The sequence below is a fragment of the Mesocricetus auratus genome, unplaced genomic scaffold (genome assembly GCF_017639785.1).
Source record: "Mesocricetus auratus isolate SY011 unplaced genomic scaffold, BCM_Maur_2.0 Super-Scaffold_100045, whole genome shotgun sequence".
In the NCBI taxonomy this organism is placed as follows: Eukaryota; Metazoa; Chordata; class Mammalia; order Rodentia; family Cricetidae; genus Mesocricetus; species Mesocricetus auratus.
The window spans coordinates 8058529-8085541 of NW_024429222.1; the positions used below are offsets into that span (position 1 = coordinate 8058529).

General features: G+C 49.3%; 2 protein-coding genes and 1 long non-coding RNA gene across 3 annotated transcripts in view; 2 read left to right on the forward strand and 1 right to left on the reverse strand.

The window, feature by feature from the left end:
- The first annotated feature begins 1066 nt into the window (after positions 1-1066).
- On the forward strand, positions 1067-25032 carry Mmp2 (matrix metallopeptidase 2). The gene is made up of 13 exons (XM_005079148.4): positions 1067-1559; positions 4054-4280; positions 4970-5118; positions 6017-6145; positions 6334-6507; positions 8870-9043; positions 9470-9643; positions 12037-12192; positions 13144-13285; positions 17186-17322; positions 18143-18302; positions 22073-22182; positions 24170-25032. The coding sequence occupies exons 1-13, from the start codon at positions 1407-1409 to the stop codon at positions 24271-24273; spliced, it is 1989 nt and encodes a 662-aa protein (XP_005079205.1). The 5' UTR covers positions 1067-1406; the 3' UTR covers positions 24274-25032.
- LOC121135906 lies at positions 13405-26446 on the reverse strand. Its single transcript, XR_005873012.1, has 3 exons — positions 26260-26446; positions 21235-21676; positions 13405-17670 (listed from the first exon to the last, which is right to left on the reverse strand). It is a non-coding gene; the product is annotated as an uncharacterized LOC121135906 (long non-coding RNA).
- An 88-nt stretch (positions 26447-26534) lies between these two features.
- Positions 26535-27013, forward strand: part of Lpcat2 (lysophosphatidylcholine acyltransferase 2) — a 59764-nt gene continuing 59285 nt past the window's right edge. The window contains exon 1 of the mRNA XM_040735279.1: positions 26535-26828. Within this exon, the coding sequence (XP_040591213.1) occupies positions 26658-26828 (171 nt within the window). The 5' untranslated portion in view covers positions 26535-26657. The remainder of the gene's footprint in view (positions 26829-27013) is intronic.

The following is a 27013-nucleotide window of genomic DNA, read 5'->3' on the forward strand; positions in this document are numbered from 1 at the left end:
AGCTCCCTTCTGCAGATCCTGGTCCCAAGAGACTCCTTGCAGCTGACTCTGGCCAACCCTCTCCAAGGCCTGCTGGGCAAGCCTGAACATGTCAGAGGCCCATCTAGTCACAGAGCTTTCCCAAGCCCTGGGATAGAGGGCACACTCTTCACCATCATCTCCAAGCCCCTTAGGTAGGGTGATACTGGCTATCTCAGCCCATGACCTTGCTCCTTTAATAGGGCCCAGCTCACCCTAATCCCACCTTCTTCTTCCCAGACTTGTCCTTGCTGGCCCCTTTGGCAGGATAGCCTCTACCTTTAAGATAGAGGGTATTTCCTTCTCTGTTATATCTTGCTGGAAATGTCTGTCCTTCTCCCACCCTGTGCCCCAAGGTTGAGCTCTTCCTGGAACAGTTCAAAAGGTACGTCCATATTAGTTAGGGTGGGGGGGGCAGTGGGTAAGGTCAGACTCAATTGTCTTTGCTAAGAGAAGACATTTCTCAGGGTGGAGTGCTGTGTTCTTCACTGGATGTGATCCACTGAGAACTACCAGTGAGACCAAGCAAATGCTTACTTTGGGAGAGAGGGAGGAAGGGAGGGAGGCAGGTTAGATTCTACTAGCTTCTATATGACCGTTTCTACCTCTTCTCAATTTCCTCTCTTGTGTTTTCATGACTGATTATCTAAAATTTTTGCTTCCCTCCATCAATAAATCAGGGTCTTCTTGCTTCTAACCATCACTTTTCTGACCCCCGTCCCAGGGAGCTCAGTGTACTGACTCCAGCATCCCTCCAAAGACAAGGCCCCTATACAATCTCTAAATATCAAGAGCCTTTACAGCACCAGATGTTTAGCCCCAGGGTCCTTAACTGTGCTCCTGGATGGGGAGCCCGCAGGCTTAGAGGTGGCGAAGTGGAGAAGGCTCCCAGCAATGGAGCAAGGAGGCTGGAGGTAGCTGGAGCCAGAAGGGGGATGGGAAATGTAAGAAGAGGTGGAAAGAAGCTGAGAAGGGGGGATGGGAGTGGGGAGGAGAGGGGCGGGTCAGACTGCGCCACCCCTCTATCCCATCTCTCTCCCCTACCCTCCCCACTCGGCCGGGTGCTGCCAGCACTCTTCAGCCCAGCCGGCCACATCTGGCGTCTGCCCGCCCTTGTTTCCGCTCATCTAGACTTCCCCCAGCGTGGCTGGAGGCAGTGTTTGCATCCTAGGCTTTAAGTATACAAAGGAATTGCCAGGACCAGCAAACATCTGCGGTAGCGGAGCTGGTTGGGACGCGGAACCCTGTTATGAGCCCCTGAGCCCTGCGAAGCCGAGGCAATCCAGCAAGGGGATCTCAGAACGCCTTGTGGAGCAGGCGCCAGCCGGGCGGACCCCAGCACACAGCCAGCGACCTCGGGGTGACGCGCCGAGCCCAGGAGCGCAACGATGGAGGCACCAGTGGCCTGGGGAGCGCTTGCCGGCCTTCTGCGGGTTTTCTGCCTCCTGGGCTGCCTGCTGGGCCGCGCCATCGCCGCTCCATCGCCCATCATCAAGTTCCCCGGCGATGTCGCCCCCAAAACAGACAAAGAGTTGGCAGTGGTAAGTTGCTATGCGGGCTTCAATCCAGCCAAGTTTAGACAAACTTTGAAAGTGGAGGACTCAGGCCATCCTCCCCCTGACTCCTTACTGGCACACAGTCAGGAGGGGCTTTGGTAAACATCTTTGAGGGTCTCCTTGGCTAGCTTTTGTAAACGATGGGAAGGGGGCTTTGGTAAGAGGAGTCTGTTGATAAGTTACTTGGGGGAAGTTCATGGTACATCCCAGGCACCAGGAAGGAGCAAAGGAGATTGCCTTGGGAAACATCTGGAAAGGGTTGTTTTTGTGAATAACAGAGACTTTGTTTGCGTGCCTCGGGGATTTGGTTCGAGGTGGGCTTTATAAATGTCTTTTGGATGCATCAGGAGAGCTGGCAACAGAGCCCTTGGCAAGTGTCTTTGTAGGCTTTTAGCACAATCAATTTAATGGGGAATTTCTTGAAAATGGGGGCGTACTTTGACATATAATTTTTATAAGCCTTTGCGCATAGAAGGATAACCGAAGCAAGGCTTGGCTAATTTCTGGGAAACTTTGGCATACATCTGGAGACAGGCCTTTGGTGAGACTCTGGAGGGGACCATTTGGCAAGTAATAGAGACTGGAGGGGAGCAGAAACGGCATTTTGGTGACTTGGTTTAAGGCAGAAGTTGTCCAGGAGTGTCTGAGCTGAGTTTCTTTGAACTTTTCCCTGGGGTCAGAGGATGCAAGGAAGCAAACCTCCAGGCTAGCAGGCTGCTTGAGGAGCAGGCACAGAGGGCCGGGGCGCGTGGGGCGGGGGTGGACTGAGTCGGGCTGGGGTCGGCCAGCGGCCAGCAGGACCTCCTCCTTGGCCAGCCTCCCGAGCTGCGGCTTAGATGGCTCAGATGTTGTGTGAGCCTGCCTGCGCCTGGCCCTGGGACTCCCTGGCAGCACTGTTGCATAAGCTAGACTGCCAGACAGTTGCAAAGTAATACCCACAAGGAAGAGTAGGCACCTCTAGCCATCCGTGGGCCATGGATTGGCTTAGATATCAGGTTTCAGGACATCTGCACCTTTATTGCCTTTATTTAACCATTCTAGAAATCCTCCAGCCAGCCTCCTCCCCAGTCTACCCAGAACTAGGAATCACATGCCTTTGGATAGCGTTTGGGTGTCCCTGCTGCATGAGACACCAATTCTCTCTCCACAGCCCTCCCTTCATAGCCTCCATCCTCTCTGGGTAGATGGGTTGGGAGATCATAAAATACTCATCAGAGTGCTGCTTTTTCTTCAAGGGTCTAAAAGCAGTGGTGTGCCCATTGGTTGATAGTAAGAGCGGAACTTCGGATCAGTTGCTTTAGGCTTCCTTCTGTACCCTAAAGAAGCCATTGTTGCCCAGAGGCAGTCCAAATGAAGAGAAGTTAACAAGCAGGGTTGGGGTGGGGGGACTCCAATCAACCATGGTGGTACACACCTGTGAAGTCAGTCCTGGGTTCAACTTGAGCTTGGACTTTAAAGTGAAAAAGTCATAAAACAGAAAGAGAGAGAGAGAGAGAGAGAGAAAGGGGACTTTGAACTTACACTATTCCCTGCAAATCATCTTAGGGAGTGTATTCACCTCCTGGCCTTGCCATCACTGATGACTGATGTAACTTCTGGAGTGGCCATTTTGTTGAAGTCAGAGGGTCAGAACGGCACCGGTTCATCTTTGTGATAAATGGGCAGGTGTTCCCAGATACTTAGAAGAGTGTTTGGCACCTGGGAGGCACTCGGTAAACATCAGGCATTATTATTACTGTTATGTTGCCATTATCGGCACTGCTGTCATGCCCTCCCGTCCCCCTTCGTGTACTGCCTCCAAGGATGTGAGAGCCAGTCAGCATCACTTCTGGCTCCTTTCGCCGCTCCAGCCAGCCCTTCCCCCATATTTAAAATTTCCTTTCTTTGTGATTTCCACCCACATTCCTACACTGGGTTTTGGATCTTACAGACTAGAGGTGCCTGTCTGGATCATCAGTTTGCCCAGGCAGTAGCACAAGGATGATTGACATGGGGAAGACATCAAACAATGTTTGTTGAGCAGCTGGCTACTAGTTTAGGGCAGCCCCTCTGAAGAGTAAGACCGGTGTCTTTTGAGAAATTGCAGATGAAAAGACTGAACACAGGTCTGCTACCAAACCCCATGCACACAATTCTTGGATTTTTTTATAGGAAAAAAAAGAAGAAAGAAAGAAAAAAGGAGGAGGATAATGTATGTCTAGGCCTGTTGGGAGGTTCATTCAGATAGATGCTGGAAGATCAGGGTTCAAGCATGGGCTCTCACGTCCGCTAAATTCAGAGAAATAAAAGGTCATTGCACCATTTACAGGCGCACACCACCCAGTTGGTGAGTGACAGAACTCACTTGGGAGCCTAAGACTCTACTCAATGTCCTTGGACTCCTTGATTCTGTTCTGTCCCAAGTAGGAGGTGTCTGGGGAGTAGTCAGGACTGTGTGCTGTGGCTACTGGCTTTGAGACGGACTGTTTGTCTCTTTCAGCAATACTTGAATACTTTCTACGGCTGCCCCAAGGAGAGCTGCAACCTCTTCGTGCTGAAGGATACCCTCAAGAAGATGCAGAAGTTCTTTGGGCTGCCCGAGACTGGTGACCTTGACCAGAACACCATTGAGACCATGCGGAAGCCACGCTGTGGCAATCCAGATGTGGCCAACTACAACTTCTTCCCCCGAAAGCCCAAGTGGGACAAGAACCAGCTCACATACAGGTGCCAAGGAGGGGCTGGGGACGCAAGGCCAGCAGGCTGAGGGATGTGAGTCTCCTTGGGACTTGCCTTCCCAATTCAGGGGCCCATGAAGTGTCATTACTGAGAGATGAACATTCAGGGACTCTTCATACAGAGTCCCTTGATGAGTAGAGACGAGGCAGACCTAGACTTGAGTCTCATACCCACTAACCATGGGGCACTGGTCTTATTCTCCTGCAGTCTGAGTTGGTATCCTTGCTTATGAAAGAGGGTTTAAAAATCCACTTCTCATAGGGGTGATTGGGGAACTAAATTAGATTACATGTAAATCAAGGGCTTTCACAATGTTTGTTACAGAGAAAGGGTCTAATACGTGTTGACGATTGTTTTTATCATTTGGGTCATTGGAGTAGGTAGAGGAAGCTTGATGAGCAGCTTATAATTTAATCTTGTGTTGTTTTGATTGGTTGCTAATTGGGCTAAGAGCTCTACCCTGTGTGACTGGTGTTCACCAAGGGTGAGGTCTCTGCCTTTTGTCTAAACTGTTCTGTTTAGGTCTCTGGTGCCCTTGTCACAGACAGAAGTGAGAGATGAGAAAGCCTGGGATTCTGGAAACATCAGGGCACTTGGACACATGCACACACACTGGGCACATAGACACTTGCACAGTTGCACATATGCACACTCACACTCGTCTCTCCCCTCTCTAGGATCATTGGTTACACACCTGACCTGGACCCTGAGACGGTGGATGATGCCTTTGCTCGGGCCCTACAAGTGTGGAGTGACGTGACTCCCCTGCGCTTCTCTCGAATCCATGACGGGGAAGCGGACATCATGATCAACTTTGGTCGCTGGGGTAGGCAGAAGGGGGATGGAGAGCGGGGCAACACAGAGACAGCAGGGCCATGTGGCCTTTGAGACACGTGGGGATCCTGAGGGCAGAAGGTGTCGGCACTGGATGTGGCTTAGATGGAAGGAGCAGAACATTGCCGGGACCCTGTAGAGCCATGGCTGCGAGAGCAGAGAATGCACTGCAGTGTACCCTGCATGCAGCAAACATCTACTGCACCCTCTAAATGACAGCCCCTAAGTGGCTTCTTGGACTTACAGTCATATGAAAGACCTTTTTAATTAAAATTCAGTTGTCACAATAGCAACATGGGAGTAAGTGGAATAGCATCTGGGCTCAAACCCCCATATAAGCTGTTGGTATGCACTGGTTGCAGTGCCAATACGAAGGCTGGTGTTATAGGCGGTACAGCGGTGGGAGGGGAAGAGCAGTGTAGACACGGGAGTTAGTAAGGCTAGCATGCTGTCACAGTGGGCCTGAGGGCCAGCTCTCTGGGCCGTGATGACAGCCTGCCAGGAGAGTAGGGCATGGTGAGGAAGACAGTGTTGATGGGAGGCCATGGGTGTCAGGAGGGAACGTGGTCAGCATGCTTTAGTGGCACTGGAGGCGTGTGGGCGGGCACAGTGGTGTTGGTAGCAATGAAGACAGCAAGGGTCATTGGTGCAGGTGAAGAGGACCGCGTGGACTTGAGAGTAGTTTGGGCCACTGAATGGTAGCAAACAAGCCAGAGCTTTTCCATTAACTCCCTGCAATGCCTATCCTAGGTAGCCACAAAGAGAAAAGGGAAGGGGGCAGGTGCTTGGAGGACCGAGCATTCCAAACACAGCTTAGGGTGTGGCTAGACTTAAGGACCAAGCTGTGGGAGTGAGGGATGCTGAAAGCTAAGAATCAATGTGGGTTTCAGAGCATGGAGATGGATACCCATTTGATGGCAAGGATGGACTCCTGGCACACGCCTTCGCCCCGGGCACTGGTGTTGGGGGAGACTCCCACTTTGATGACGATGAGCTGTGGACCCTGGGGGAAGGGCAAGGTAAGACAGACTCCACTGGCATGCTTCCCTGTTCCATAGCAACCAAAACCAACCTTAAGCCTTTCGTCTTCTCTGATGGGATCAGGGCAATGAGAGGGGAAGGGAAGCCAGTTTCCAAGGTAAGACCACAGCCTAGTGTCTGATGAAGTCTCTGGAGAGGTGGGTTCCATGCTCTGTGTGCCCTGCAGTGGTCCGGGTAAAGTATGGGAATGCTGACGGCGAGTACTGCAAGTTCCCCTTCCTGTTTAATGGCCGGGAATACAACAGCTGCACTGACGCCGGCCGCAGCGATGGCTTCCTCTGGTGTTCCACTACCTACAACTTCGAGAAGGATGGCAAGTACGGCTTCTGCCCCCATGAAGGTGAGCGTTCACTCTGGACCCAACCCTTATCCTACCTAGACCCCCAGCCTGCCTGGGTTCCTGCTATGCCTTCCCCTTCCACATTCCACAGGCCGGTCACTCATCATCCCCCTCAACCGTGTCCATCGTCCTGATTTTAGCCATCATTCTGTCCCTCTTCTACTGTTACAGCCATATATTGATTAATGTCAGGTATTACAGCCTGATTAATGTCAGGTACACATTCTAGAAATGTATAGTTGTGCAAGTTCATCATCACTATGGGAACACAGAATCCTTACACAAGCTGAGAAAGGTATAAAGTTACCAGCCAGTCTGACCTTATGGGACCACCACCATGTGTGTGGTCTGTTGTGACTCAAATGTTACTTTAGTGATGTATGACCATATGTACTTACTTTATATATATATAAGTCACTTCAGGTTTCTGAAAGTCTCACTGTTAGCAGTATTATTCATGAATTCATGGATTTGGTATATTATTTTTTTTTCTAACATACATGAGGATAACCTTAGATTGTTATCTAAGCTCACTTGAGGTAACAATGTAGAAAAGGGGAGGGTATTGATGTACACACTCAATCAACTTTGAAAACATCCTGGATATGCTTTTCTTATCATAAATCTTTTTTAACAGTATGCATGACTTCCTACTTGGCCAGGCCCTCTCACTTGATCTAGAGATTGGAAGCCCAGTAAATGCTGGAGAAATGGGAGAAAATACAATCATACTTCTAAGTATTAGCTTATTCCTCAGCCCATAAAGACTCTCTGGGGTCATGGACTAAGGACAGTTTGTTTGGGGTGAAGGACTATAATTGTATATAATTGTGTATGTATGTTTGCAGCTCTCCCTGCCCTTTCCTATTGCAACACAATACTAGCACCAATCATCTAGACGGAAGGGAAGAAACAAAGAGTTTCTAGTTGTCTTCCTGTTTATATTTCTTCTTTTCCTTCTTTTTTTTTTTTTTGGGACTTCCAACCCATAGCCTCTCACATGCTAGACACACTCTTCTCCACCATTGAACTCTATCCCCAGCCTGTTTATGCTTTTACCACTGAAGCTCAACTTTGTACTAAAACTCAAGCTATTGACGATTAGCAAATAAGGGATTTTTAAAAGAAAAGTCTGTGTCTTGCATTTCCCAGAAGGACAGGAGGAAAGACAGAAACCCCTGAGTCAGCCCTTCTGTTAGAACAGGCTTTATGGATAGGTACGGAAACAGCCTCCAACTTCATGAGCTTGGAAAGGTTCCCTCTGTGTCAGACACTGGCCATTTCTTTGGTCCTTAGCCAGGTGCAAGTACGCACAGTGCACACGTGTTTGGGTTTGGAGCATCCGTTGTGATTACTCAGGCCCTCCTGATGGCTGACTCAGTGTCTGCTCTCCGACCTTCTCTTTGGGAGGCGGGTGGGTCCCAGAGGAGATGGGCTTTTGGGTAGCAGAAACACGGCTGGTGGGATCAGAGTGATCACTTAACTCTTCCCCACTCTGGATCACCAGAGTCTCTGGACTCAGTTTCGCCTCTTGCCTAGGTCCCACTCCTCCTGATTTATTAGGAAAGGCTTCTCGTTTGAGGCTGAACAGAGCAGTGAAGATAGAGACCCTCCCCCCATCCCAGTCCTACATCGGAATGCCAGGGGTTGGGCTCCATTCAGCCCGTGGTAGAGTTAACAGGCCTGGTGAGGTCACCTCTGGCGCTGCTGTGCACAGATGGTCCTTGTTACGTACTTGTGGTTTTGCTAGTTGGCAATTCCAGAGCCACACCATTTTGTAACTCTGGAGTGGATGGAGGGATGGAAGCTTTGGGGGAACCCAAGACAGTCAGGCTGACCTTGATCCTATCCCTCCCTGTTTTCCAGTCATGGCCCTATCCCAGGGTTATCAGAATGGGAGGCTTAGATACCAGCTGCCCCTGCCTCCTCCTCCTCTCCCTTCTGCAGGGGCCATAGCAGCAGTAAAACTGTCCAGACAGGACTGGAGCTTTCTCGGAGGAGCAGATCTTCACTAACAAGGGGAAACTGACCTTTTAGATTTATTTTTATTGCTTTAAATTATGTGTAGGTGTGTGTGTCTTTATGTGAATATGTACTCATGAGTGCAGGTACCATCTGAGGTTAGAGGCATCAAATTCCCCAGAGTTGGAGTTACAGATGGTTGTGAACTATCTGACCTGGGTGCTGGAAGGTGCTGGAAACCAAACTTGAATTCTCTGGAAGAGCAGCTGTTGCTCTTAACTGCAGAGCCACCCCTCTGGTCTCTAGAGATTGTTTGTAATTAATATTTTTAATTACTAGCCAATGCTGCCCAAGCAGACATCTCTTTCAATGGCATCTTCTCCCTCCCTCTCTTCCCCAGCCTTATTCACCATGGGAGGCAATGCAGATGGACAGCCCTGCAAGTTCCCATTCCGTTTCCAGGGCACTTCCTACAACAGTTGTACCACCGAGGGCCGCACAGACGGCTACCGCTGGTGTGGCACCACTGAGGACTATGACCGAGATAAGAAGTATGGATTCTGCCCAGAGACTGGTGGGTATCACTGCCTCTCTCTGCCCCTCATAGGCAAGCATTTTGCCATTTAATACCCACTTGTCCATCCACGGCATCCTTTTCCAAGACTAGCTGCCGGTACATCTGGCCCCTCTGCTCCTATCTACAGGCGTCCAGTTCTGGACTCTGAACTGTGACTACCTTGGTTTCAACCTTGGCTCTGATACTTGCTTTCTAGCATTGTCTGCTCAGCAAGTCCTTAAACTCTTCATGAAGTCTCACTTTTCCCGTCTATGATATGGAGATGTTGCTACAGGCTCTCTACTGTGCCAGGGTTATTGGTGGGGGTCAATAGGATGGATCAGTACCCAGTGAGTGTATGTTAATGTCAATATCTTGTCATTATTTCCTGGTAGTGGCCTCAGATCCTCTGCTGCCCCTTGACCTGTGTTCCTTACCCAACAGCTATGTCCACTGTGGGTGGAAATTCGGACGGTGCCCCATGTGTCTTCCCCTTCACCTTCCTGGGCAACAAATATGAGAGCTGCACCAGCGCCGGTCGCAATGATGGGAAAGTATGGTGTGCAACCACCTCTACCTATGATGATGACCGGAAGTGGGGCTTCTGTCCTGACCAAGGTAGGAGGCCCTGGCTTTTGGTAGAGACACCGGACACTCCTCCACACCTTAGCTAGAATATTCTGAGACTCAGACTATTTTCAGCTCAGACAGTGTCCCTAGACAAGTGTCTTAGTCAGGGTTTTTATTGCTGTGAAGAGACACCATGCCCACAGCAACTCTTACAAAGACACGGTCTAGCCGGGCGTTGGTGGCGCACGCCTTTAATCCCAGCACTTGGGAGGCAGAGGCAGGCGGATCTCTGTGAGTTCGAGGCCAGCCTGGTCTACAAAGTGAGTTCCAGGACAGCCTCCAAAGTGACAGAGAAACCCTGTCTTGAAAAAAAAAAAAAAACAAAGACACCGTCTAATTGGCATGGCTTGCTTACCGTTTCTGATGTTCAGTCCTCTATGATCATGAAGGGGAGCATGGCAGCTGCAGGCAGATGTGGTGCTGAAGCTGTGAGTGCTACATCTTGCGGGCAACATGGAGTCTACCGACAGTCACACTGAGGGAAGCTTGAGCAAAAGAGACCTCAAAGCCCGCCCCCACAGTGACACACTTCCTCCGACAAGACCTCACCTAATAGTGCCGCTCCCTTTGGGGCCCATTTCCATTCAAACTACCATAACAAGAGACCCCATTGTGCCTTCAGACCTCCCCATCTGAGCAGAGACTCTGCTCAGCCACCTTTCCAGGCAGGCATGTCACTAGCAGGAGACAGTCAGTGACTTTACTGTTGCCAGAACTGAGCAGGGTGCTTTGTGTCTAGTTTTCAGGGCCCAGAGACCCAGGATTTATTTCAGGTTTCAGGTATTCCAAAAACATTCAGATATCTGGACGGGTCCGGGTCCTGCCAGAATTAAGTGAGCCTCTGTTCTAGTTTCATTTTTGTTGTTGTGAATAAATACTTAGAGAGGAAATGGGAATAAACAGGCTGACACTCTCAGGTTACAATGTGTTGAAGGAAGTCAGGACAGAAACTTAAGGAGAGAGCCTGGAAGCAGGTACTGTGCAGGAACACAGTTTGCTGGCCTCGCTGTCTGGCTCACAGGCTCATGCTTAGCTAGCTTTCTTACACCAGCCCAGGGAATGAAGCTGCCCACAGTAGGCTATTCGCTTATATCCATTAACAATAATACAGTTCTGTACAGACATGCCCAGAGACCAACCTGATGAAGGCAACTACTCAATTGAGAGTTTTTAGCTGTGATTGTAGACTGTGTCACATGGACAGTTAATGCTAACTGGGACACTCTTTTCTTCTGTTACTACTACCCCCCCCCATGATAAAATGGACCTCGGTGAATACCACAGCTGTCCAAATGAGTTTTTCTTAGAAGTTTTTCTTGCCCTCCAAATGCTATGCTAGGAGATATGCTGACATCCCCGCTCTGCAACTTCTGCCAAAGGTGGGATCTCTATCCATTTGAAGAGTCTGTGGCCCCTTAGGCTGCCATATACAAAGCATAACATACTGGTGGCTTAAAACAACATAAACTGACTCTTTCCTGATTCTGGAGGCTGGAAGTTTAAAACCAAAGTGTTCCCTCTGAGCTACATCACTTTATTGGCTGCCTCTGTTGTCACATGTCCATCTCTGTTCCATATCTGTGCCCGTCTCTTTCTCTCTCCTCTTATGAGGTCGTGATCCACATTGAGGTGAGAGCCCGCCCACTGCAATGCGGTAGCATCGTAACTTATTCATTTATTTGCGACAGGGTTTCACTATGTGGCCCACATTGATCTCAAGCTCACAGTCCTCCTACTTCAGCATACCAAGTACTGGGACTATAACCATATAACACCATTCTTGGCTCTGCGTTTCATTTCAATGACATCCACAAATAAGATCTCATGTTCTAGACAGCCAGGAACAGAATTTTGATATATATATTTTTTGCCACCAGGGTATAGTACATGATTTGCCTGCTCTCTCTGTGGTCAAACCTGAGCAGCACATACAGGCATGGGTATATTTTGTTTCAGTTTCCCTATGAGGCTGGAGATGTTGTTGCATGCTATATTATCAAGTCACATTCGCAGGGGATGTTTTACTCCAAATGGTGAAGCCCCGAGGCCAGACTATCCCGATTGCTCTCCTTCTTTGAGATTCTGAGCAGCATGTTTGACCTCAACTCTCACAAAGAGCAGGAAGCATGACTTTTAACAGATGTGCCTTGAAGCAGATGCTCTCCCTCATAGCACAAGCACTGTCACTGGGAAAGGGCAAGCAGATGCTGGCTGACCGACTCAAAAGCAACAGAACTTTCAGGACAAGCGAAAAATTAATACATGCCACTTGAAGATCTTTTAGGCCTACCTGAAGATGTCCCCCAAAGTTTCCTTCATATGAGGCAAGTCTTGATGCCTCTCTCTCAAATCTTACCCCCTGTTCCTGCTTTGGCATTCAGGATATAGCCTGTTCCTTGTGGCAGCCCACGAGTTTGGCCATGCGTTGGGGCTGGAGCACTCACAGGACCCCGGAGCTCTGATGGCTCCTATCTACACCTACACTAAGAACTTCCGCTTATCCCATGATGATATCAAGGGGATTCAGGAGCTCTACGGTAAGCCTCAGCTTGAGGGCCTTTCGGGGTGGAGGTGTCTACAACCATCCCATAGCCTGGGTGGGAGGCCACAGAAGTGGAAAATGACAGATCTCATCTAGCCAGAACGGCCATGAACACGAATGGTACTGGTCCTCGGGCTTTGAAGTAATGCTTCAAAGGGCTGCTCAACCACCCCTGTCCTTTCTAAATTAGCCATTCACACCCTTCTTGGCTCGCCATTTCTAGGGCTCTCCATTTGCTAGGTGTGTAAACTAAGGCTGGACGAGGTTTCAGTGGTCAAGTAGGGTTCAGGTTCCAGAAAAGTGAACTGACTACAGGGCAAGATTTTCTCTGGCATGGGATTGAAGCTGTTGATGTTTGAATTTGTGATAGAAACATAACAATTTGTTCCTGCAACCTATGATTGCCTATTGTTTGTGCTGCTTTTGGAGAGGCCAGAGGTTAAAAAGCCAGTTTACTGCCCAGAAAGAGAGAGAGAGAGAGAGGAGAAATCTATTATATAATAGTCCTTGTGGTTCCTGGGCCAGGAAAAATAGTGAAAGTAGAACCTGTCTGGGAAGTCTAGGGACACTGAACCCGGGAAAGAACTAAAGAACTAGACATTGAGGTGTGGCATTGCAGTCCAGCCCTGTCACAGGCTAGCTGAAAAAGATGGAGCAATTCACTTCTCCAGACTGAGTTTCCTCAAATGTGGCTGCTTATCATTAGGAACCCTTAAGAAAGTGTCATACCCCTAGAAGGGCCCCAGACTTCCCTGTACCTAAAGTAAGAGATCACATATGATTCAGGTTTCCCTTAGTTCCCCTCTCTAAGTGCAGGCGACACTGGGGCGGATGTTTCTTCCTTCTAGCCTTTATGGGTTAAGTGAGCAGTACTGGGGCCCAGCCTGGTGATGCGAAGTCTTGTTGCTGGGGAGAGTCTAAATTCAGATGTTTCCCCATTCCCCAGGGCCCTCCCCTGATGCCGATACTGACACCGGTACTGGCCCCACACCTACGCTGGGACCTGTCACTCCAGAGATCTGCAAACAGGACATTGTCTTTGATGGCATTGCCCAGATCCGTGGTGAGATTTTCTTCTTCAAGGACAGGTGAGTGAGACTGCTTTTGTCTCTCTATCCTCTGTCCCTTCCCATGGTTCTTGTGTTCCCACTGTTTGCTGAGAACCCCTGGAGCCTCTCAGAATGATCTGTGGTAAGCAATCAGTGTCTCACAACATGCAGATCTTGGTGGCTTACCACAGAGGTGGTTTTCTTGAATTATGGGTTTACCAGGGGTCTTGTCTAGGCTTTTGCAACATTTTACATGTCACTCATTCTCCTATAGTTAGCAGATACTTATGGCAGATGGCAGGGTGTAAGAGGTCAAATAAAATCACACACATTCATTGAAGGATTTGATGCATGTCATATCTAAGAATCTTCTACAGATGCAATTAAAGAGCATAGCTAAGCTGGGCATCCCAGTCACCCCAGCTCAGCCCTGAAAGATAGACTGTGTTGTCGTATAGTAAGGTGCATGCAGACATGATTCTAAAGTAGGACAGAGAGAAGAATGTAGGGGAATTAGCCAGTCTTCCATTGACCTTCTCACTGAATGCTATTGATCTCAAGTGGCCAAATTGCTGTCTATATAGATAGCAAGTGACCATAGGTGGAGAGAGATTATTTCTTTCATTCTTCAAGGCTATGGTCATGATAGATGGCTGAGAGTCACCCTAACGCCCCAGATCCCTGGGTAATGTCAAGAACTGTCTAGGACCTCATTATAGAGTCCATTCATCCATCTGTCTGTCCATCATCTATCCATTCATCACTACCATTGTCTGTCTATCTATCTATCTATCTATCTATCTATCTATCTATCTATCTATCATCTTCCTCTGGCCATCTAGTCTTCATTGTCCTTCCATACATTGATCCAATTATTCACTCATCCATTCATAGAGTATACTAGTTAGGAAAATGGGCTGTGGATGTAGAGTACTACACTAGCTCTCTCTACAGGTTGTATGGGTACCAGTAAGTTAATAATTTTCTTTGCATCTCTGTTTGCCCATCTCTAAGATGGGGTTAATGTTTTACCCGTTCAAATAGAGCAGAAATAGGAATCAGATGAGTTTAGAGCTTAGAATAATGGCAGCACAGAGTGTGTTTGTTTAGTCCATTAGCTGTCATCTCAACAGATGATAATTTAGCAGCTATTGTGCCAGTGTCTTGATGGTAACCAAGGAAAGAAAGACAGTGTGCTGGGGATGGGGGTCTATTTAACATCATATCATCTCAAGAAAAGTGCACAGGCCTCCTACACTAGAACCACCTAGAACGGGATAATTTTTTTTAAAAAAGTGTTTCTGCCCTCTCTCCTGAGTCCTTTGACTGGACTCTTTGGGGGCAGGGTTACTATCTGCATTTTACCCGACTTCCCCAGTGATTTGGAGGTTCTTTAACGGTATACCACCTGTGTGGTTAGGGGAAGAAAATCATAGCAAATTGACAGCAATACAAAGAGCTTCTCTGTACAGATGTCCCTGTCCGGGAAGACTTCATGGTGTGGGCGTCCTCTCAACAGGACCTTTGAGGGGAAGCAGCATTCTGGTGGATGGTGACAGTGGTGGCAGGTTAGGAATCACAAAGCAGGGACAGATAAAAGTTCCTGACTTACACAGTGTGGGACAGAGAGCCTCGGGAGGCTAAAAGATACTCCAGGAATGTCTTCTGTTCCCCGAAGGGCTTCTTTCGACATTGGGGACAGCTGTGGGTTACACGTGCCCTGCCCTTCACAGCGTCTGCCGCTGGCCAGTTGAAGACAACAAGAAGGTAGAGAGAAGTGAGACTCAAAATGCAGCAAGTCAGTTATAGTTAGGTCTTAGTGCCCAAACCAGTGTTAGTGACTCGATACCACTGATGTAAGTGGGGGCTCCAGTATCCAGCAAGGTCCCTAGCTTGGTGCAGTTGCCACTGTGGAAACTGTGACCACGTGTAGAGCTGTCAGAAGTGGGAGTCTCAGAAATGGCTCTGCACCCATGCCCAGGCCAGGGCTGGTTCTGACACTACATCATACTTTATATCAAAAGGACCTAAACATATGTTCAATAGGCTCTCTGAATTGATTCACTGTAAATAATCAAACAGTGAACATATACAAATATCTGCGCCAGGCTCTGGGAGGACAGGGCAGTACTACAGAATACTTTTCACTGTAAATGATTAAACAGTGAACATATACAAATATGGCGCCGGGCTTTGGGAGGACAGGGCTGTACTACAGAATACTTTTCACTGTAAATGATTAAACAGTAAACATATACAAATATGGTGCCAGGCTCTGGGAGGACAGGGCTGTACTACAGAATACTTTTCACTGTAAATGATTAAACAGTGAACATATACAAATATGGTGCCAGGCTCTGGGAGGACAGGGCTGTACTACAGAATACTTTTCACTGTAAATGATTAAACAGTGAACATATACAAATATGGCGCCAGGCTTTGGGAGGACAGGGCTGTACTACAGAATACTTTTCACTGTAAATGATTAAACAGTAAACATATACAAATATGGTGCCAGGCTCTGGAAGGACAGGGCAGTACTACAGAATACTTTTCACTGTAAATGATTAAACAGTGAACATATACAAATATGGTGCCAGGCTCTGGGAGGACAGGGCTGTGCTACAAGATCCTTGAATATGGATTTTGGAGTTGGATGTGTAACTGAATCCAGGTAATAGCATAATCTATCTGAGGGCGGTTTGGCAAATTAGGATCACGACCCTGCTTGTATGTGCTGTTAATAGAGCTATCACCTTCTCCTGCCCCCAATTAAAAAGTGTAAAAAAAAATGCTTTTTTATGGTATAGTGTCCAGGGGTGGGCTGTTTTAAAGGGCAGAGGAGGGAAAGTGACTTGTCTTTGCCCGTTGACACCTTTGCATGGCCTGTGTGCCAAGATTGGGTTCTAAGATGTCTGCTGGCGGCAGATGGGACCACAGACTTCCCACATCCAGCCAGAGTGTGGAGTCAGGTGGGAGGGAGAGAGAGAGATGTCTAGAGGGGAGACCCTGGTCTATCTGCTCAATCTTGTCTTTCTGATGTAAGACACATGGCAAGGACTGGTAAGATAACCATCTTTGGCAGAGTCATCTGGAAGGCTTGTTCAGACATAGTCTCAACCTTAAGTCAGAGACATCTACTCTACAGATCTCAGGTCAGGCCCAGAAATTCGAATTTCTCACACATGCTCAGGTGCTGCTCAGCCCACTGGCCTGAGGATCACAGTCAGAGAGCCAGTGGCTCACCCGTGACCAGCCTGCCACTAAGGTCACTGCAGCTGAGGATAGCTTTTGTTTTGGAAATGCAATGACAAGTCATGTTATGACGTCAAAAGGTTGGAGACACCCAGGCCTCATTCCTAGGCCGAGGATGATGTCATGGGCAGTGGAGGCTCCTGGTGTTGAAGGATGGTTATAAGTGTGGAGCTGAGAGGAAGGATGGTGGAGAGAGAGATGCCGGATGCTGGGCAGATAGATCACCAAGCACACATGTTATTATGCAGTTAGGAGGCTTGCATTTTACAAGGCTCATTCATAAACGTGCTTGCCGCTCAGTACTCCCTTAGTAAATGTAGCTCTTATTTTGCCAAGGCACACACATTCATTCCATTTAAATTCAGAAAATGCTTTGAAGAGCCACCCGCCCCTACCTCCGCTGGCTTCCGATCCAATAGGACAGATAGATGAACAACTGCTGCTCCAGGCGCTCAGTATATTCAAGAGGCACTGAGTTAGGAGACACAGTAAACAGACAGTCTGGGGAGGCTTCCTGGAGGAGGTGGGGGCAAGAGGGAAGGGTGGCATCTTGCAGAGCAGTGTCCTGTTCCTCAGTGTCCCTCTCCAACCTTCTTCAGACCTTGCCACCTTCCACTGTGTTTCTGAGTGGGCTTGCTGGTTAGCGCTGCAGAGTAACTTCCTGTGTCCCATTCCTATTCCCAGGTTTATTTGGCGGACAGTGACACCACGTGACAAGCCCACAGGGCCCTTGCTGGTGGCCACATTCTGGCCTGAGCTCCCAGAAAAGATCGATGCTGTGTACGAGGCCCCGCAGGAAGAGAAAGCTGTGTTCTTTGCAGGTGTGTGGGAGGCTCTCGCTGGCCCTGGGTTCCCGTTTAACTGGATCCACTCCTCCACCAAACCACAGTTCCCAGGCTCCTGCACGTGTGCCATCTCCTTTAAGGATCCATTTCCGCGTCGTTTCCCAAAGCACAGTGTCTGAGTTGGTTTTATTACTGTGATAGAACACCATGTTCAAAAGTAACTTGGGTAGGAAGGGGCGAATTTCAGCTTACAGTTGTAGTGTGGCATGATGGCAAGTCAGGGCAGGAACTCAAGGCAGGAACTAAACCAGGAACCACGGACAAACACTGGCTTGGTCCCCATTGTGCTCGCTCAGCCTGCTTTCTTACACACTCCCGGACCACCTACATCAATCAGTAATTAAGAAAAAAAACGTTTCAGGCGCTTGCCGACAGGCCGATTTTATGCAGGCATATTTCATCAATTGAGAGTCCTCCTTCTCAGATAACTTTAACTTGTGTCAAGCTGACAGGAAGAAAAAAAAAAACTAGCCAACACACATGGGATTTATCTATGTGGTCTAGATACTCAGCATCAACTAGCCCCACCCACACGGGGAAGGTTTCCTTTCCCCTGGTCCCTTTGTCAATCTTCTGGTTCCTTTTCTAAAGGAAACAGAATCCCCTTCCAGTGCCGTTTCCCTAACATCTTTCTAGTGCTAGAGCCTTGGCCAGTAGCTGCTTTAAGTTAGACTTTTAGAGTGTGTGTGTGTGTGTGTGTGTGTGTGTGTGTGTGTGTGTGTGTGTGATGGGGTGGGCAGGATTGGCCTGAGGCATTTTCCACAGCCACTAACCCACCTTCTGACCCTTCCCCCAGGGAATGAGTACTGGGTCTATTCTGCCAGCACCCTGGAGCGAGGGTATCCCAAACCACTGACCAGCCTGGGGTTGCCCCCTGATGTCCAGCGAGTAGATGCTGCCTTTAACTGGAGTAAGAACAAGAAGACATACATCTTCGCTGGAGACAAGTTCTGGAGGTAGGGGGGCCTAAGTGGAATGGCAGTATGGCCAGTTTTATGTGGCAAGACACTCTGTGGCTTGATATACACAGTGTGGGTAGACATCCTTTCCCTGGTTTTTAGCCTTTCTGGCAGCAGGCCCTCCAAGAGAAGACACCACAGAGTGCTCCCTCCTCATGACATAGGTAGGGTTTTTCTGGCTAGAATCCTCTTTCCTTTTTCACTGCCTCTGATTGGGCCTGCAGAGATCTACTCTAGACCCTCTTGTTACGGCAAATCACAGACGAGTTGGTGATACACATACAGATAATTGCTGCTACTGTTGCTGCTGTGTGCCAGGTGCTATTGTAAGGCCCAATGAAGTAGGAATCACTATTCTTCCCACTTTTCACATGCAGAAGACAGAGTTTCGAAAGGCTGAATAACTAGCTTCAAGTCCCATGGCCATGAAGTGACAGCGCAGCTTTGAGGCCTGGCATCCTGATCCTGGAGAATGTCTTCCTCTTCCTGATGCAGTGGAGACCCAGGGAGGGAAGGTATAGGCAGGGCAGCAGAGGGAAACGAGGAAGACTAAATCCAAGCCAGGCCCAGGGAGACACAGACACCCTCCCCCATGTCTGCAGCAACAGGGACTCTTTCCCCCCATGTCTGCAGCAGGCACCCTCCTCCATGTCTGCAGCCACAGAGATCCTTCCCAATGTCTGCAGCAGGCACCCTCCCTCAAGTCTGCAGGCCTGGCCAGTGGTGAGGCCTGGCAGGCGAGCAGTTTAGAAGCAAGAGAGAAGGCTCCAACACTGAGAGGCAGAGGTCTGAATGATGGGCCACAGAAAGCAGTGCCCATGGACATAGCTCAAACTCTGGAGCGTGCTTATAATTCTAAGGAAACTTAGGCTCAAAGAAACTAAAGGACATGGTCCACTTATATGTAAGTGTGCTGGCCCAGAGCTATGCTTAAAGCTGCTTTTCCTCTTTCTCCCGAGTGTCTCCGTCACTCTGCCCTTCTCCCCGCTTCTGTGGCTGTCAAGGCAGCCAGGCCAAACCAGGAGCCACTGATGGAACTCCCAGACTTTGCTGTCCCTGAACAAACATTCCTGCTTCCTTCAAGGTCTCAGTCTCCTCCTCCTTCTCTTCCCCTCTCCCCACACGAAACTGCCCTGACTCAGAAACTGCTATGTCCCCAGGCTGCCCATGGCAGGGTGGAATTCTGGAGGCACCGCTGAGACACTTAGCAACCTAAGCTGATTGGTATCTCAAGCCTGAAGCAGAAAAACAGTCTGTCAGGAAACCACTGAGCAGACCTTTCGTCCATGGGCTCCGGAACACTCCCCAGCACGCCCACGCACTTCAAATGGCATCTTAGGGCTCTTGAATTCATGGGCACTCTAAATCTTTAAATCTGAGTGTGGTGGGTCAGAGAAGTGGAGTCACAGACATGTGACTCAGGAATCTCAGAATCCTAAAGCCTAGGTGATTCCCCTGCTCTGCATGGGACACTCTCTCCCAGCCTTCCTACCACACGCCCTATGTGTGTACACATGCAAGAACAGACATGCCCCATATGAGCAGGAGTGTGCATGCATCCACCAACTCATAGGCCTTGAAATGCTTTGCTGGTTTCTTCTAATCCTTTTCTTTGACAAGGCCTTCCTCGAGCTCTAGAAGACACAACAGATACCGCCTTCTGCTGAGGAAGCCCCACGAGCCTTCGTTAAAGGGGCTTGGGCAGATAGTGCTGATCCTAGGTTCTGGACTGTGCATTTTAAGGAGCCAGGTCCCTCCCAGGAAAGGTGGCACAAGACCTTGAGACACTTTCTTGGACCATGGTTGCAGGGAAAAGAGAGTTTGGAGAGATGGGGTGAGCAGCTGCCCCCAGCATGCCAGTAAGAACTCAGCTGCTGCCTTTGAAAGTTCCCGAGAGACCACAAGTTTATAGTCAGTGGCCTTTACATGCGGTGCGCAGAACTCAGATACATTTGCATCTAATACTGGTGACTCCTTCCAGACCTGTGCCTTGCTTTAGGTGGAGGCTGTGCACAGCATCTGGATTTTCATTTAATGTAGATATAGTGATCAGCTCTATTTCTGGACAAAGGATACTAAGGCTGAAATGGGTCAAGGACACCCCAGAAACCTGGGACACAAATGTCTCTTCTGACACTTTATATTGCACCTTCTACATCTGTAGATAAGCTGTCAAGATAATGAGGCTAAAGAGAGGAGGTGACACCTCTCCTGACGTAGACCTGTAGGCTTTCTGGGTGGAAAGAACTTTCAAGAAGCAAGCTGTTTCATTTCTCTGAGCCTCACCTATACAGTGGGGCTGATTTCTGCCCTCTGCTTGTGCTAGGGGAAGCCCTTGGGGCTTGGGACACATGTACATCTCTGTACCATTGTTATTCCAGGAGCTTTGTAATACAGTGGGCTCAGTGGTGGTGGTCAGTTTTGAGTTAGGGGACTTGGTTTTGGTAACTTGGGCCTTGAAGAAACAGCCTTCTCAAGAAACTGTCTCAGATGAAGCTGTGGTTATGAAGGTGTCACTGACAGCTCTTGGGGTGATAAACGGAAAGGGAAACCCCTAAAAAGACAGCCTTAGGGTAACCTATGCTTGGAACCCCTGGTGGAGGTGGCAGCGCTGTACTGGGGGGAAAGGAGAGCCACCCAGGACACTGCAGAGGAAAGAAAGCTTGCCCATCACCAGGATAGGATCCAAAGTGATCTGCTTGGAACTTTTCTCCAAAAAGGTGAGGTTTGTGTCCTCTACTGACATAGCCACAGGCACACAGTAGGAACACATTAGCTTTTGTAATGTTAAATGTGTATAATAACACTAGTAGTTTGAGGGGCAGAGGGCGGGAAGAGAAGGAATGAAAAGGACAGCAGTTAACAGGTTCTCCAAGAAACTTAAAACAAGAGCCATGGACAAAGACTTCATAATGCTTAAGGTATTGACCTGGATTAGAGACAGGGCCCAGAAGAACATGTACCGTGACAGCTACAGCTGGGACAGGGGTGGCATGCCGTCTGCCAGTGACTCATGCCCTTGAAATCACACCCACCACATTGCATTGTAACCTCACTCTCTGAGCCTTGGTTAACTCCCAGGCACGGCTTGTCATCTCTGCTTGACAGATGAAGAAGCAGCAATTTGTTCAAACCGCACAGTGAAAGAATCATGGGTCTGGTCCATTGGTCCTCAGACTGCAGCCGGGAATCAAAGGTTGTGAGGGAGAGGCTGGAGGCATGGCTGAGCAGCTCCTGGGTTCAATTCCCAGTACCCACAAGGCTCATAAACATCTATATATAACTCTAGTTCCAGGGGAATCTGACTTCCTCTTCTGGCTTTTGAGGGCATTCATTCACGTGGCACACAGGCATATATGCAGGCAAAACACCTAAACACATAAAAATAAAAATAAATACATCTCAAAAGAAATTTTTCTTCAAAAGTTGGCAAGGGAACTATACGTTCCCAAATCCCTGCTGAATACCAGACATGGGAGAGACATAAACATGCTTCTTGGTGGCAATGACACTGTTGCTCTTAGAGATTGTCTCAAGCCATGCAATTAGGAAGCAGAAGTGTGGGATTCAGAGCGGGGCCGTGTCTAGGCCCTTGCACTGCTGCTACTTTCCTTCTGAAGGTCCAAGTCTTTTTCTGAAGCCCACTCTGTGCTATCCTTTGGATCCTTCTCTCCAGGATTCGTATGAGGGCGGGGGTGAAATTGGTCAGCGGTGGGGGGTGTTGGCCTTCAGGGAGGCCATTTGCTTCTCTCTTACTCTTTCCCTAGATACAATGAGGTGAAGAAGAAAATGGATCCTGGTTTCCCTAAGCTCATCGCGGATTCCTGGAACGCCATCCCCGACAACCTGAGTGCAGTTGTGGACCTGCAGGGCGGTGGTGAGTTACCCAGGCTCTGCTGGCATTCTAGGACTGCCTGCCCCCAGCCAGGAAGCAGCTCCTCCTCTGTACACACTCCTGTAGGGCAGCCATGCCGTCCTGGAAAACAAACCAGTCCCTTTAGCTCAGTGCTGGGAAGGCAGCCAGTCTCCTGACCCCTTGCTGCCCCAGCCAAGCGCCAGGCTGGAAGACCTAGAAAGGCCCCTTCACAGCTGCAGGGCCTGCAGCCACAACAGAGGAGGGCTGGGAGGCCTCCAGGGACCAGGAACATGGCCTGGTGCCCTGGATTCATTCTGGGGCTTGAGCCAGGCTGTATTGGGTTTCTCGGGAGGCCTTGTGAGCACCTCCCGTCAGAAGCATGGCTCCACTTGAGACAAGGCAAACTCTGTTGTGCTCTGTCACTCCCGTGGCAGTGACCTCCCACCCAGCTGCTTGCTTGTTTGCAGTGTCAGCACAGGAAAGCATTTGGAATTTGAAAACCATATTCCCAGGGAGGCTTCTGCGACTCTCTAGGGTCCTGGAAATGAAGTCAGTTTGGCTTTTGAGAGGAGGTTTGAATTCAGTTCCACAAAAGGTTTTATTTTTTTTAATGTGGTGTCTGTGTGTGTGTGTGTGTGTGTGTGTGTGTGTGTGTGTGTGTGTATGCTCTTAGCATCTGTAAAGCTCATAGCCCTGAGCTCCCATAGCTAAAGGTCTCATGAACACAGAAGGAAAGCAAATCTGTGTATAATCAGGTGCTCTGTTAAGGGTTACCTTCAGCCAAACATCTATCAAGTCTATACTGTGAGCTAGGCTTTTAAATGGAGTGTCTGTTTGAAGGAATTCACAGATGCCAAAGCCTCTAGAGGCCAGGAGAGGAAACAGTAGAAAACAAATTATGCATATGTGAGTGTGTGAATGTATGAGTGAGAACATGTGTGTGCAGTGTGTGCATGTGTGAGTATGTACATATGTGTGCTTGTGTGGGTCTGAGTATGCATGTGCATGAGAGTAGGGGGTCTTAGAGTGTATGAATGCCTGTGTGTCTGTGAGAGAGTGTGAGAGAGTGAGTGTGTACATGTATGGGTCTGAGTGCATGTGTGTATGTGTTTGTGCCTGAGTGTGTTTGTGTGCATGGGAGTGGCTAACTGTGTGTGAGAGTTTGTGTGTATGTATGTAGTAGCTAAGTGTATCTGAGTGGGGGGGGCCTGAGTGTGTGTGTGTGTGTGTGTGTGTGTGTGTGTGTGTGTGTGTGTGGTGTGTTATGTAAGGAACCACAGGCGAGTGAATGATGATTGGCAGGGAAGGATTGCTTCTCAGTTTGATGAGAGGTTTAAAGAGAGACCAGGCATCTGCATATTCATGTGACATTGCCAGATGTGTTTCCATCTTAGCAACATTTCAGAATTAAAGACAAAAAGAAGCAAATATTTGTATGGACCTAACAAACCTGGTAGGCCTGAGACCCTTCTACTTCCCATCCCCTGATGTATGAAAGTTCTTGGCTTGGTGCTTATGCTCAGGAAGGTACTTTTGTCACCAGTAGCAAGTATTATCTAATTTAATCTCATATCAAGCTCTAAGAGAGCAGTTTTCAACTTTCCTAATGCTGTCACCCTTTAACACAATTCCTCATACTGTGCTGACACCCAACTATAAAATTAGTTTTGTTGCTACTTCTTCATCACTGTAATTTTGCTAGTCTTATGGATTGTAATGCAAATATCTGATATGCAGGATATCTGATATGTGACACCAAATGGGTTGGGACCCATGGGTTGAGAACTGCTGCTCTAAGAGGTTGGTGTTATGATCACTGGCTCAGAATCGAGCAGCCAAGGATGGGGAGACCTGGTTTCCTAGCCATTCCTCTTCCTCCAGCCCAGAGGGTCTTCCCAGGTTGAAAACCCTCTTCCCCATGCCAGGCAGGTGTGATGATTCCCAGGGACCTCCCGTGTGCCATGCGGGTGAGGGTAGGTCCAATCTCTCTTCCTTGTCTCTCTTTCAGGTCACAGCTACTTCTTCAAAGGTGCCTACTACCTGAAGCTGGAGAACCAAAGTCTGAAGAGTGTGAAGTTTGGAAGCATCAAATCAGACTGGCTGGGCTGCTGAGCTGGCCCTGTTCCCACAGGCCCTGCAATGGTCACTGCACACCAGGCCCAGAGTCCCGGGGAAGGACGTGAAGGGGCGTGGCTGCCCTGCCTTCGGCTCTGTAGTTAATCAGCCTTCTCCCTCACCTGGTGATTGAAGATTTAACACAGTGGCTTCTTTTTGTGCCCAAAGAAAGGTGCTGATCTTACCGCTCCCAGCGCTTCCCCCACCTCCTCCCGACCCCGAGGGACTCTTGGATATTCTCAATGCAGCCCTCCTGTGGGCTGCCCCAGTGCTTCACGCTGCAGGATCTCCCCATCCGTGGTCTACGATCTGTGGCTCACAGCACCTTCAGAGCCAACAGAGACTGTCTTAGGAGGGCACTGGTGGCCCGACAGCCTGGCACAGGGCAGTGGGATACAGGTGTGTCCAAGTGGCAGTCGGAGACACTTGGTTTCTCGCTTCTAGCTGTCCTAGTGCCTGCACTACATTTAGAAGTTTGCTTCGTATGCACTGTGTTCGTTTCCTTCAACCTTTTCAGTTTTCTATCGTGCCGCGTTTCCTGACAGGACTCAGGTGGTCTGACATCACTGCACGGTGCATCTCAGCCCACATAGCAATGGCTTCCTTGGGTACTCTAGGACATCCTTGGTCACCTCCTCCACTGGATGGAGGAGAACCCAGCCCGTGGCTTCCTTCGCAGCCTTTTTGCGCCTCCCTTTAACAGTTCCCCATGGGAAATGGCAAACAAATAAAAATAAAGACACCAATTGAGTGGCAGTGTCTGCCTCTGTTTTAGCAGCTCACAGCCAGAAGGAGGAGCCTAAAAAGGGCATCTCTGCTAGTGCAAGGCACAGATGATGTGTGCTGGGAAGGCCAGAGCTACCGAACTAAGAGCCCTGGAGTAAATAGGTTTGCATGCCTGGTCCACAGGAGGAAGAGACTGGACACAGCCACGGTTTTGATCTTCATGAGGAAGAGCTGGACACAGCAGCAGTTCAGTTGTTGTAGTTATGGGTCTGTTAGATGCCCCCCCAATAGCCATCCTAAAGGTAGTGCTGACTGCAACCTCACAACCCCCTCTTCTAAGAGCCCTTATGATCACCTTTACAGGCCCCTGAGAAGTGGGAAGCTCTTTGTGTGGGGTCACACGGGGTCTTTCCTGGTAGGACCAGGGAATGGAGGGAAGAGCAAACCTGATTTCTGGGAGAGATCTCCCGTGGCCAGCCCACAAGTTCTGATTCTTGAAGGTCCTTCTTGCAAGTGACTAGCTAAGGATTTGCAGCCCTGTTGGAAGAGTCTCTAGGCTGAGCAGCTTACAGAATAGCAATATATATATATATATATATATACACATATATATATCGTTATTAAGGCTCTCTGTTACATATTCAGAGAAAATTCAGCTGTTCCTCTCCATACCATTTCTAGAGTACTTCACTGTGTGCATTATTATGAGGTATGAATTATCCTTCCACTCTTAGAGGAGGCGGCTAACTCAGAAAAGTGACTAGATCAAGGCCTAATATCTACACACACACACACACACACACACCACTCCTGCTGGGAGCAGAGTTAGCCAGTACGGGTGATTAGTTCAGTATCTCCATTCTTCAACTCTGGCCAGTCAGGGTTCTACCCACCAGCAAGTGGGCAACCCTGGTCTTCCCCTCCCCCTCCCAGGCAGGTTCAGACAGGCCTCATACTTCCTCAGTGTGAAATGGAGTCACTGTCTTAACCATTTCCCTTCTCTGGGTCAGGTTCCTCATCCACAGTGGAAGTCAATTGTTTTTGCCCTTTCTAAATAATAGTTCAATTTCCATGAAAGACAGCCATCTCCACACTGCTAGTCCAGGTTTTGACCATAACAAACTCTGTCGATTCCTGTCTTAGCCGTCTCTTAACTTACAAACACCCCCAAATCAAACAGGTTTACACGAAAACGAAACACACTGGAAATCGAACAAGGATGAACAAAGCTGACCCTGGATTTATTAGTTTACTTACCAGGGCTGTTTATGTGTCTCCTGGGTTCAGAGCAGGCAAGTGAGGGTCACACAGATGAGTGGTTTGGTTTAGAGGCACAGGACTAGTGAAACAAAATCCTGTTGCAGTTCTCTCAGTTGAAGCTCTGCTAGGACCATTCAGGTCCTTGCAGGTGCTTCCAAGAGGCGTGGCTGTCCTCTGAAAGCAGGTACCTAGGAGGGCGGGGCCGGAGCCGGGGGCGGGGCCGGAGCCGGGGGTGGGGCAGCCAGTGGCTAGGTGACTCTGGCGCGCCTGCGCAGAAGCTGGGAGCAGCGCCTGGGGCTGGGGTTCTCGTGGGTCTCCTGCAAGGATCGGGCATCAGGATTCTTCCTCACGCTCCGGTTCCCCATCTTTGCTCCGGTTAGGCGCCAGGATCCACCATGAACCGGTGCGCCGAGGCGGCCGCAGTAGCGGCCACGGTGCCGGGCGCAGGCGTCGGGGAAGCAGGGCTGCGGCCACCCATGGTGCCCCGTCAAGCGTCCTTCTTCCCGCCGCCAGTGCCCAACCCCTTCGTTCAGCAGACGCGGATCAGTGCGGCCCGACGGCTGCAGGTAGAGGCGCGGTGCGCGCCGAGGCGGAGGGAATGTGGTCGGCTGGAGGAGGCGCGGGAGGAATTGTGCATCCGAGAGAGGAAGCACCTGAGGGCATCTGGTCGAAGAGGGGATCCGGCTTGAGGGGATCGGGGCTGAGCGGGGAGGTATCCAAGAGGATCGCAGGTCTGGGGGAACATGGGGGG

Bases quoted from the DNA above. Each gene is read 5' to 3' on its own strand.
- Mmp2 (XM_005079148.4), top strand. From the start codon at position 1,407: ATGGAGGCACCAGTGGCCTGGGGAGCGCTTGCCGGCCTTCTGCGGGTT. The intron at 4,281-4,969 runs GTGCCAAGGAGG...TCCCCTCTCTAG, and splicing joins AAGAACCAGCTCACATACAG to GATCATTGGTTACACACCTG. The intron at 9,644-12,036 runs GTAGGAGGCCCT...TTTGGCATTCAG, and splicing joins GGGCTTCTGTCCTGACCAAG to GATATAGCCTGTTCCTTGTG.